Here is a 12,290-nt window from a genome sequence, read left to right on the forward strand (position 1 = left end):
ATTTGATGATGATGATTAAAAATTGCATATGAGATTACCCCCAGTTTTTTTGTAGGGCTCGTGTTGTTCAGTCTTTAGTTTTCTATGTTCTATATTGTGAACTATTGTTTAGCTGCATGTATTTGTCTTTTTAGCTATTGCGTTGTCAATTTATTTTCAATTGATAGGTTAAATGTCCTTGGTGTTTTTCGCCCCTCCTTTAAACAATTAACGAAACGAGATAGGTTAAGGTAATTACCGTGACATTCTCCAAAATTGAATCATACTGCTCAGTAGATTATAAGGTTAGATTGCTGATTAAAATCAATCATTGTGTCAAACGAATAACGTGAAAAGAGTTAATTCAACTAGTTGATTTTGAAAGTTCAAAGACGTAGTGTCAATTAGTTACCAAAATAAAAACCTATCATACTTTTAAATCAAGTATTTACTTTCAAAATTATCTATAGATTAACTAATCGAAGATTTCAAATAAAAAAAAAACCTCAATGATTGACCGTACAACACATTACTTTTGAAAAAATGATGCATTAAACCTGGTTTCAAGATAGCTAACATACATACAAACAAACATACATAATAGGGGTATAACATTCAACAATGTGTTATAATCTAAAATAAATTTATTTGACAATCAGTACATAGTATGCATCTGCATCGGAGAAAGATGTTTTTGTGCTTCCAGATACCAAGGTTTGCTCTTTAAAATGTTCATTACATTTCTGTATTCCAATCTACAAGGGAACACATTATAGAGATGTAACATATATGTTCTTGTCCATTCGTTTTTGATGCGTTTTGTTATTTGATTTTGCCCTGTGATTATGGACTTTCCCAATTGATTTTCCTCTAAGCTCAGTATTTTTGTGATTTTACTTTATACTGATGTTTAAGTATTTGGTATTGTATTGTTATACATATTGTGAATCATCGTATAACAAATGCTCTCTAAATTTCTTTTATTTATCGGTGTCACAAGATAAGTTTGTCATTGGATAATCTTAAAATCTAATTTGAATGATTCCAGATGGAAGACGTTATAGCAACGTCATGTGTGTTGTTCAAACCTTTATTTGTTAAGAACTATATTGTAGACAATATGTTTCTTTCTGTGATTATATTTTTATTTCTAAAATATCTATTTTATGGATTAAGGCATTTGTATAGCTATCTCGCCCTAACAGATTGGTGTTCAGTACAAAAAGCCGTATGCTTTTCATAGATGTTTTCTTTTTAGTCTTTATGCTAATGTTATCTTAAAAAGTTTTTTTGTGACTCATTCTTTCTCCTATTCCAACCAAACTGTTCAACTGACATACACTGGATAATTGCAATTCAATTAAAGGTTTATTTCTATTGAAACATAATTTAGCTAGGAGCAAGTAGACAATTGAGTGGGCAAAGTATTACAACAAATATGTATAAGCTTTTACATGTCATATGGCGCATGACTTAAATATATTATACCTTAAAACCTGTATCAGTGCAGCCAAGAAATATTCCAATTTGATGCGAGAAAGAACCAAACGATGAAACAGGAGCATATAAGGAAATTGTTTGACAGTTTGACACAACCTGAAATAGAAATAAGCTATCGTTATAACAAAATATAAACAATGACCTAATACCTAAACTGAAAGGTCATTTGAAATATCAGAGTTGCAAATCAACGACATGAAAACCTATTATATTAACCCATGGAACGAAAGATATTTTGTCTAATGCTACATAAAGTGCACTTTCACATTTTTCATATTTAGGGTTCACATATTTCCTAAAGCTATAAGTGTTTTACTAGCTGTATTTCGTATTTCGAATATGTGAATTATTACGGAGCGCTTTAATTTCTTTTTACAAAGTTATACGTATCTTTACTAACCACCTGACATGTTGAGTGTCGTTACATTTACACAAACAACGCGGTAAAACTCTATTATTTGAGTATTGATAATACAGTATATTTGCTTATCATATGTTTATGAAGTGCCGACAATAACGGTACAAAAAATAAACACAACAAAATAAGCGTAGTCCGAAAGATAAATGCGGTATTCAAATGATCATTGTAAAACGGTATAACAGAAATGACTTTGTCATAAAGAGCAAAACTGCAATTACACTGATTATAGATATAGGAAGATGTGGTGTGAGTGCCAATGAGACAACTCTCCATCCAAATAACAATTTATAAAAGTAAACCATTATAGGTCAATGTACGGCCTTCAACACCTATAGGTAGGAATACAAATAACAAAGTTTCATTTTGATTTGGTTCACATATAACAATAAACACATGATCTCTTCAGACCTTTTACCAATCATCAAATGGTGTCATTGTTTAGAAATACTACTCTCTTAACTGATAGATAGGCACATATTCACACGTATAACAAATGATAACTTCATTGTGCAAATTAGAACAATTAGTTTTCTTTCTTTTAATTAAGTGGTTTGAATAAATAAAACCACTAATGCATAGTCCCATTGCGTTCCATGTTAAATTCTACAGTTTCCAGCATTAACGGCTACTGTGTCTTAAGTTAAAATAAAAAAGCAGTTATTTTAAGTCATGACTTGTACCGGAATTTGGATTGTACAAAACAGGTACTTATGATGTGAAAAGTGTGAATCCTATTGTAATTGTATGTACTTTTGATTATTCAAAAGAATCCTTTAACAAGGGGGTCTACAGTTATCCTTAGTACCCAAGCTTTCAGTTGAAACCAAACACTACCCAATTTCTCTCCTTTTGACAAAGATACAGCTACGTGAAGGCATATTTTTTTTAAACTACCTTTTTACATTATTTCTCACCAGGTTAAAACTAGTGATTCTTTACCTATTACTTCACAAAAGGACGACGTTTGTCTAAACTAGCTATCATCTAACTGTTTTTGTAAAACTAAAAATAATTCTGACCCAAATGTCCCTACCCGAACGTATAAACGGTCCTACCTGAAGCCCTTTTTGCCACATTTTATCAATTCTCGCATTGCATAGATTAAGGACAACTGAATCTGCATTTGTCTGCGTGCCATCAGAGCAATAATCCCCTGCCGGGTGAGATAACACAGAATGGTTTGACAGAGCAGAATAAGTCATGGTACTGTTGCAGTGATGTCCATCTGAAAACACGTACATTAATTTTACATAGAAGGAACAGTACAGGTATTGGTCCAAGGTAAGAACCGATGAATCAATAGCAATGCTACACGAATCACATTATTGTCTACATAGGAAAATGCATTTGCCCAGTCGGGAATGAAAGAGTTGTTGTCCATTCGTTTGATGTGTTTGGGCTTTTGAATTTTGCATTTGATAACGGACTTTCCGTTTTAAATTTTCCTCGGAGCTCGGCATTTTTATTAATTTACGTTTTATCTATATTTATCAAGAACAAAGAAATTGATAAATGCTAGTAATTGATAGTGACAACCTATATGAAAACTGCAAGATGATATTAAGAATAGTGGAAACGTTTCGATTAAAATGTTTAGAACATTTTAGACGTGGTGATGACAACACTATCTGAATTGTTACACATCATCATAACACATAGTAATGCTACGATATCAATAACAAACAAAAGAAAGTATTTCATATAAGCATAAACAAATATAACTTTTCGGCGCTAAACAAGTGTCGATGCTAGAGATATTTTCTCTATTATCCCAATTTATAAACACATTCTATGTTTTGGTGTGAGCTCTCCTGATAGAGATAAATCTAGAAAGCGCTTCGTACGCAGAGAATTTATAAGAGTTTGTTAATAATTATACTGACCACATATATTACACGATGAAGGACAGATCTGTTTAACTGTTGAGTCATTACATTGATTTGATATCTTGGAACAATCATTTGAACGGTCATCGCAGTACCTGGCTGTATAATCTGAAATACAGGAAATATGTCATACCATTAAATATTGAATGAAGTAGAATAACAAACAATCAATCATATTTCGTGGAAAAGTTTTAAACACATCGGTCCATTCTTATCTAAACAAAATATGCACCAAACTTCTCCAACTAACAAAGATATTTAAGCGGGTAGACCTTGGTTCAGGGAGATAACTCTTTAAATCAGTTATGTGTTTGTTAAAGTCAAGTTTCATCAATGAATTTTAAGCATTTACCTGAAACAGATTGGAAACCTAGAAGCTTAGAATATATTTTTGAAAATGGTTGACACAAACGTACTGATGATTTTAAGAGTTATTTCCCTTAACCTAGGTCTACCTCCTTAAAGGTGTCGTAATTCTTCTCTAATATTTGATGTGTTTCCCTCAGTTTTAGTTTGTACATGGATTTGTTTTTTTTCTCAATCGATTTATGAATTTCGAACAGCGGTATACAACTGTTGCCTTTGTTTAGCTTTACGTTGTTTTAAAAACAGCTTTTCTACACTTTTACTTATAATCAGGACCCTTAGATATTACACGTTGATTGTCAACTATGTTTTAAATGCCTTTTTATAAAAAATCATATAAACATTTCATGAATGTATTTACACCTAATAATATAAATCATTTCACCAGCAATACTTTGTTTGACTGAAAGCGTCTGTCTAGATCTATTTTGTAAAATATTTGTTTTTGCGATCCTGTACTCTACAATTCCATAGTGCTTATAATCAAAATTATTACGAAACTGATGAACTATCAGAATCTTACAATCGTGAAGCTATAAATAAGACCATGAACGGTACCAACTCTACTGTTTTCTCTATGACTCATATATATGCTATATTTATCATTAAAATGCACCTACTACAAATACCACAACTCCTTGGACAAAGGATCATCAGATGTATCCCTGCTTCACATTCACCAGGAAGTAGCTGAGAACATATAACATGTCCATCACGGCAAGTGTTGTTTATAATACTAGATACAGTTGTAGGTACTGCCGTGGTTGTTTTTGCTGAAAATATTAACAGGTTTCTAGAAATCGGGACAAGTGGAGGACTATATAATACACTGTTAACAATTACACATATCAGAAAACAGAATAAAACGGGTACTTTTATCATTTATTCCTATTTTGTATTCATTGACGCTGTGATGCATAGAAATGTACAAACTACTTGTCTATCATCAAATTATCCTCTCAAAACTTTTGTTGTTCTATAAAAGTCTTTTTATGACCTTACATTGTTTGTAGATATTGCTTTAACACCTTCTACTTGTATTTGTACTTGTATTATATCCATCTGATGAGTTAAGCCTTTTTGTCAACTGATTTTTATAGTACGTTCTTATGTTGTACTGTTACACCACTGTCCAAGGTAAGGGAAGGGCGGTGGTCCCGCTCAAATGTTTAACCCCGCCAAATTCCCTTTGCATGTGCTTGTCCCAAGTCAGGAGCCTGTAAGGTTGTGGTTGTCGTTTGTTTATGTGTTACATACTTGTTTTTTGTTCATTTTTTGTACATAATTAAGGCCGTTATTTTTCTCGTTTGAATTGTTTTACATTGTCGTTTCGGGGCTTTTTGTAGCTGACTATGCAGTATGGGCTTGTACGTTGACATATAGTTGTTAATTTCTGTGTCACTTGGTCTCTTGTGGCGATTTGTCTCAGTAGCAATCATACCACAACTTCTTTTTTATATTTGAAAGTGTAATGCAAAAATCATTGGTGATGCGCATAAAATAGATAGCAAGCGTTTGTATTGAAATATTTGGCATATATCAAAAGCATCACACTTTTGATAGGATATCATGATTTCATATCTATCGTGAGTTATGTAATGCACATTACAACATACGGCATTGAATTTGTTTAGTGAGTGGATTAAAAGTTTTATTTATTAAAAAAAATACATTTAAGAATGTGTTTCCCTTAGCACAATAAAGAGATTTGAATTTTGACTTTAATTTGGAATGACCTTGTTGTCAAAATGTGTTTGTTTAATAAAATGTGCAAAATAAGACTTATTTCCTAGCCCCAAAAATGATGATTTATCCTAAATTCTGTTAAGTGGTTATGTTTATTCAATTTAAAACGATTTTTTAGTTGTCTCCGGATCTAACGCAGTTGATTGTGGCAATTGTCGTTACGTTTTAATGTTTTCGCTTAAATATACTTGGAGACTGTAAATAGAGACATGCGTATGTTGATTATTTATGCGCTTAACTTTCATTTAAAAAATGTATCAAAACCAAATCACCTCTTCAAGACTATTTGCTAATGCATGATACTTATTTTTACTTACCGATTACATTAACTTCGACTTGCGCTTTGGCAAGTACTACACCAGTTTTGTTATATAAAGCACAGACAAAAAATCCATCATATTCTGTCTTTATTCCTGTAAACATGATACGATTGAAATATTTACAAGGGACGAGGTCATAAGTTATCAAATCGATAACACAAGTAGACAAACAACGAATACAGACTCAACTATATAGAGCAACATAACTGAAGAAAAACCCCAGTTACCCGGTAGTTGAAAACATTAAAAAGATAACACTTTACCAATCACTCATCAAAGATATGAATCGAAAGTCTGGCAAAACAAAAGAAAAAACGACAAAAAACATACAACACTACATGGAAAACTATTTAATTATCGAGCTGCACACTCTAGCAATGGTCAATGATTTTGAACATTTTTGAACCATGATGGCATGAAATGCAAAAAAGAATTGTAAAAAAAAACATACATATTTTATCTGCTCAAAAGTAGATATAAACAATATCTTGCAGTTTACTGAAAACTGTTCTCACATACTTTTTGTCTGTTTAGAGGAAAAAGACGAGATATTACATGTCTATGCCAATCCAATGAAAAGCGTAAATTTCGGTGTCAATATTTGCAAGTTGTGTAGATAAATAGATCTGAATTAAGTTGGTAATCGAGTATGTAGTTACTGTCATTTTTCTATGCTTCGCAAGTTACATTATATTAAGCATAAAAACGTTTAATAATAAATCAATACATACCTTGACGAAAATGCAATATAAACGTCATTGAACTGTCAGCATAGTCTAATTGCAAACTATATTCGCTCGCTAGTCCTACTTCAACATTGGCGAGTACGGATATAATCAAAGTTGACCCATTACGACCAACCTTTTCCCATCTTAATGGATTTCCTATGAGAAAATTGGCGTTTTTTTGGACAGTACAGCTGTATGAAGGTGTGTCGCCAACATGCACGTAATCCTGTACTTTATTGATCGACAATCCATATCTATTATACGCCACTAAACAAATAAATATTTTAATTAGTTGTTTGATGAATTCTTGATAAAAAAAGATAAAACTTACCTGATTTGGAAAAGCATTGTCTTAATGATAAATGAATGTTTATTTCATAAGATAACCAATTATATATGATGTGTCATATTTAAAAAAAATATCTTAAATTAAAGAAAACAATCAAAATTCTTATGAATACAATTTCAATAAATTATAATAAGTATTAGCTGTTGATGCAATGTTAACATTTTATCACTATTTTTCAAGCTATAATTCAAAATTCACACACCTGATCATACAGGAAATAATAAACACTTATTGCTTATGTTTGTTTCGAAGAAAGTATATTTAGTCGAAAAAGAATGCATGTAGTTTCCAGAAACTAACAAAAAACCCTGGCCGTTTTTGGCACAACTTTTTTGATCTTTTGGTCCTCGATGCTGTTCGACTTTGTGCTTGTTTCTGCTTTCAAACTTTTGTATCTGGGCGTCACTGGTGGATCTTGTGTGGATAAAATGCACTTCTGACGTATTAAAATTTTTTCAACTTGTTGCCTTTTGTTGGCTGTTGTTCGTGTGTTTCTTTGTCAATTGTATTCTCCAATTCATTTATATTGTAGTCCTGTGGTGTTGAGTTGTCATTTTAATGTTATATTTCACATGGCTATGAAAGGGGAGGTTTGGCATGCCACAAAACCAGGTTCAACCCGCCATTTTTTTCTTTAAAAATGTCCTGTACCAAGTCAGGAATATGGCCATTGTTATATTATAGTTCGTTTCTGTGTGTGTTACATTTTAACGTTGCGTCGTATGTTTTCTCTTAATTTTGAGTGTAAATTCACATTGCGATAAGACGTGTCACGGTACTTTTCTATCCCAAATTCATGTATTTTGTTTTTGATGTTATATTTGTTTTTCTCTTGGGATTTTGTCTGATGCTTGGTCCGTTTCTGTGTATGTTACATCGTAGTGTTGTGTCGTTGTTCTCCTCTTATATTTAATGAGTTTCCCTCAGTTTTAGTTTGTTACCCCGATTTTGTTTTTTGTCCATGGATTTATGAGTTTGAACAGCGGTATACTACTGTTGCCTTTATTTTCCATCATGACGTTGTTATAAAATGTAACAAATACAAGTAATGGAGGAAGAAATTAGATTTTTTTTCTATAATTGGTTTATATGTGCCATGAAGAAGGGTACGTGTATAATAAAATGCATAAAAAAAAATCAGGAAAAAATTACTTACCCCATCGCCCATCACCCAAAATTACCGTATCGCATATGCGTTATCAAATACCGTACCAACGTTCACATCGCTAAGAAGATACTATGATGTTTCCTGATCTTTTAAAGTTTTTACCTGTATCAAGCAGTATAAAATGTTTGTTTAATATGACCGTTATGATATCAAGTTTGAAAAAAAACATTAGTACTTTCCATCCTCAATACTGTTTCATGTTTTTTTTATTTCCTGAACGTAATATGCACATACCTGTCACGTGTTCCAATTTTGAGTGTATCACTGGCTTAGATGATATAAACAAAGTGGTATTTTGTATAACATTAGGCATAGTTGTAAAAGAGTCCTGCCTGGCTGAACTTTTTAAATGGCCATAAGCTGCAAGAGTTGTGTAAATGTTGTTTGAGTTTGATGATATTATAAACGTCGATGTTGGCACTTGATTGATATAATTCTCCGTGTTGACAGCTGATGTTTTATATGTTGTTGCCAAGAAATCAGTGAGTTGTGGTTTAGATGTTGTAGTCATGCGATATATGGCTGATGTAGTTTGTGATACAGACGTCTTTGGTTTAGTAATTGAAAGCTGTCGTTGGTAAAAGTATGAATATGAAAATCCTGACAGATTCTTTGCAGAACACATCTGTACGGGCTTGTATGTTGTTGTCGAATATATCTGTGTATTGAAAGTATAACCATCACGTTTAGAATTATCAGTTGTGTAAATAAGAAAAGGTTGTAGTTTTGTTATAGGCTTCCTGCATAGTATGATACAATATCAATAAAAAGTAAATTCACAAAAATAATGAACTCCGAGGAAAATTCAAAACGGAAAGTCTCTAATAAATGGCAAAATAAAATGATAAAACACACCAAACGAATGGACAACAACTGTCATATTCCTAACTTGGTACATTCATTTTCAAATTGTAGAAAATGGTGGATTGAACCTGGTTTTATAGCACTAAACCGCTCACTTGTATGACAGTTGCATCAAATTACATTATATTTACAACGATGCGTGAACGAAACAGACATAATTAGTAAAATGTCAAAATATTGAGTACAGCAGTCATCACTGTGTCACAATCTTAATTAGGACAAAAACAAACAAATATTTTTATTACAAAAAATACCATTCTCGTCCTCCGTTGGCAATTCTTATTTCAAGAGTTGGAAGATATATCGTGTACTTTATCTTTCGGGTGTTTAATTTACTACTATGATAAGGCCGATGCATATTCAATATATATTTCAATAATCAACACGGAATCCAATATTGACTCCAACCTACTAAGCTTAATTCAACGTCAGTTTATTTCCGACTTATGAGTTTGAATGTCTCGCTGGTATCTTTCGCTTACTTTATATAATCGCGGTCTGTACAAACCTTGTCATCAAAGTAAATCCATATTCTACATTCACTATCTGTACACACATCTATATAAGCCACCTTTAAGCAAGCTATTTCAGTTGATTTTAAGTGAATTTCCCAATGTTCAGGACCATCTAGCACTAGGTCTTTTCGGCACACACATCGACTGGCTAAAATGATTAAAACAATTATTGTAAAGAAGTAGAAGATATCGGGATGGCTTTCAAACCCCCGTCTGTAAAATTGAAATAGACAAATATCTGATCCAACTGAGAACAAAAAACTTATAGTAACGAGGAGGGGTATCTGTTTGTGTATGCTAAACATATATATTAATTCAATCAGCTGAAAGTACATAGTAGTCTTTATATTTGCTTTTATTCGGTGTCTAAGAATTCGACAACAACGCGAACTACTTTATTCAGATGTTTAGAATAGTTTACTGTAAAATGTAAGGTATACACAATAAGATTGCGAAAGCGAATTAGAGGTATAGTTATCATAGGAAGACACTCTATAAAATACCAATTGAAATGTCTTAACTTACTCCTAGCTGTCGAATTCAGTGTCATTACATTAGATCCACAAGGGCTCATTGTGACAGCTTTGGAATCAACATAGCCAATCTAGAAACAAGGAATAATAGTCATCAAAAAGGTCTCAATGTCATTATTTCAAGTATTATCCTTTATCATGAATCAGTTGGAAATACCTTCCCTACATTTTATAGATTTGTCTGGTTCCATCTATATATATACCTGTTCTAAACGTACGACGACAGAGGGTTCAATTTTGCCTAAATCTCAATATTGCAGACTTTTGGTTCTATTTGCACCTGTGCAAGTTGACCTTTAAATATATAATTAAGTTATGCACGTTCTTACTGTTGACCGTGACCGTGTGAATTCTTGTGTGAATCAAATATCTAAAATACCCCAAGGACATACTAAATTCAGTTCAGAAGAGTTTTAAATGGTAAAACTTTACGGACGCCATCATGAGTTGTTTGGCCGTTACAGAATATCTGTTTCTCAGATGACGACGGATAGGTTCCAATTGTCGAAACTTCAATTCCGTCCCCCCTCCCAAATTTGACCTACTAGTTTAACGTGTTTATTGCTCAGTCTTAAATTGTCTATATTTTGTTGGTACTGTTGTTTGTCTGTGTGTCATTTTCTTTTTTCCATGGCGTTTTCATATAGAAAAGAAGATGTGGTATGATTGCCAATGAGACAACTATCCACAAAAGACCAAAATGACACAGACATTAACAACTATAGGTCACCGTACGGCCTTAAACAATGAACAAAGCCAATATCATTTTATTTTCGACTTGTGAGTTTTAATGTACCCTCCTTCTTTCTTAACACTTTTGTGTTGACATGAATATCAACAATGTGGTCATTTTGATAAATTTCCTGTTTACAAAACTTTGAATTTTCGAAAAACTAAGGATTTTCTTATCCCAGGTATATAGATTACCTTAGCCGTATTTGGCACAACTTTTTGGAATTTTGGCTCCTCAATGCTCTTCAACTTTGTACTTGTTTGGCTTATACATATTTTGATTTGAGCGTCACTGATGAGTCTTATGTAGACGAAACGCACGTGTGGCGTACTAAATTATAATCCTGGTACCTTTGATAACTATTATACTGATATAACGCGTGTGGTGTACTAGATTATAATCCAGGTACCTTCGATAACTATTATACTGATATAATTATAGTTAAAATATATTAAATTATTCAATATCAAAGATATTCTATGAAACATTACTTCAGAAACATGCAAGTGATACTTAGTTGAGAGTTTTCATTGGTTAACTCCGAATGATACTTCGTTGAGAGTTTTAATTGGTAAACTCCGAATGATACTTAGTGTGCGGCCGGTACTATTATTTGAGATTTGAAATTTTCTGAATTTTTACCGTAATTACAATATATATGACATGTGCTATAAAGCTAAAACCTCTGAAACTGTATACAAATAAAAGTAAAAATATTTACCAATCCGGAAATGTTGACCTGTATATGATTATTGTACGAATGTGGTCTTCCAACAAGTTGTGCACAGTCATTGATCAGTGTTATAATTATTGTACGATTTGACCCCAGTTTGTCGTATACGTCAGCCTCGTTGTTCACTGGACACACACATATATTTGATGAATGACCAACGGCCCAACCAAGAAAACTGACCAACAACATATATGTCATACCAAACATCTGAAATGAATATAACTTACCGTTAAAATATAATAACAATTACACAAATTAAAAAAAGGGTGAAATTCTGAATATTATAATGTAATACCAGTTCATAAAATGCAAAAGAAACAAAACAACATACAAACAAACATCACAACTTATCACATAAATGTCAATCCATGGATATCAGGCTATTCCCACAGGCTTTAATACATACCCTCGTGTGTCTATTGATTCGTTGACTATGTGAAGTTAGATTT

The 12,290-nt window shown here is 32.4% G+C and overlaps 1 protein-coding gene across 1 annotated transcript; it reads right to left on the bottom strand.

Moving 5' to 3' along the window:
- Positions 1-605: 605 nt before the first annotated feature.
- On the bottom strand, positions 606-12,045 carry LOC143058350 (uncharacterized). Its single transcript, XM_076231826.1, has 11 exons — positions 11,830-12,045; positions 10,368-10,446; positions 9,836-9,990; positions 8,698-9,121; positions 6,950-7,213; positions 6,216-6,311; positions 4,773-4,925; positions 3,784-3,894; positions 2,956-3,125; positions 1,468-1,575; positions 606-734 (listed from the first exon to the last, which is right to left on the bottom strand). The coding sequence occupies exons 1-11, from the start codon at positions 12,037-12,039 to the stop codon at positions 624-626; spliced, it is 1,881 nt and encodes a 626-aa protein (XP_076087941.1). The 5' UTR covers positions 12,040-12,045; the 3' UTR covers positions 606-623.
- Between the last annotated feature and the right edge of the window lie 245 nt (positions 12,046-12,290).

This window comes from Mytilus galloprovincialis, chromosome 14, assembly GCF_965363235.1.
Source record: "Mytilus galloprovincialis chromosome 14, xbMytGall1.hap1.1, whole genome shotgun sequence".
NCBI lineage: Eukaryota > Metazoa > Mollusca > Bivalvia > Mytilida > Mytilidae > Mytilus > Mytilus galloprovincialis.

What these genes read in the sequence shown, in the direction of transcription:
- LOC143058350 (XM_076231826.1), bottom strand. Translation starts at nt 12,039, where the DNA reads ATGACATATATGTTGTTGGTCAGTTTTCTTGGTTGGGCCGTTGGTCAT. An exon ending in AGGTCAACATTTCCGGATTG is followed by an intron (nt 10,447 to 11,829) that starts GTAAATATTTTT and finishes CCTTGTTTCTAG; the next exon opens with ATTGGCTATGTTGATTCCAA. An exon ending in AGTCGAAGTTAATGTAATCG is followed by an intron (nt 4,926 to 6,215) that starts GTAAGTAAAAAT and finishes TAATATTTTCAG; the next exon opens with CAAAAACAACCACGGCAGTA.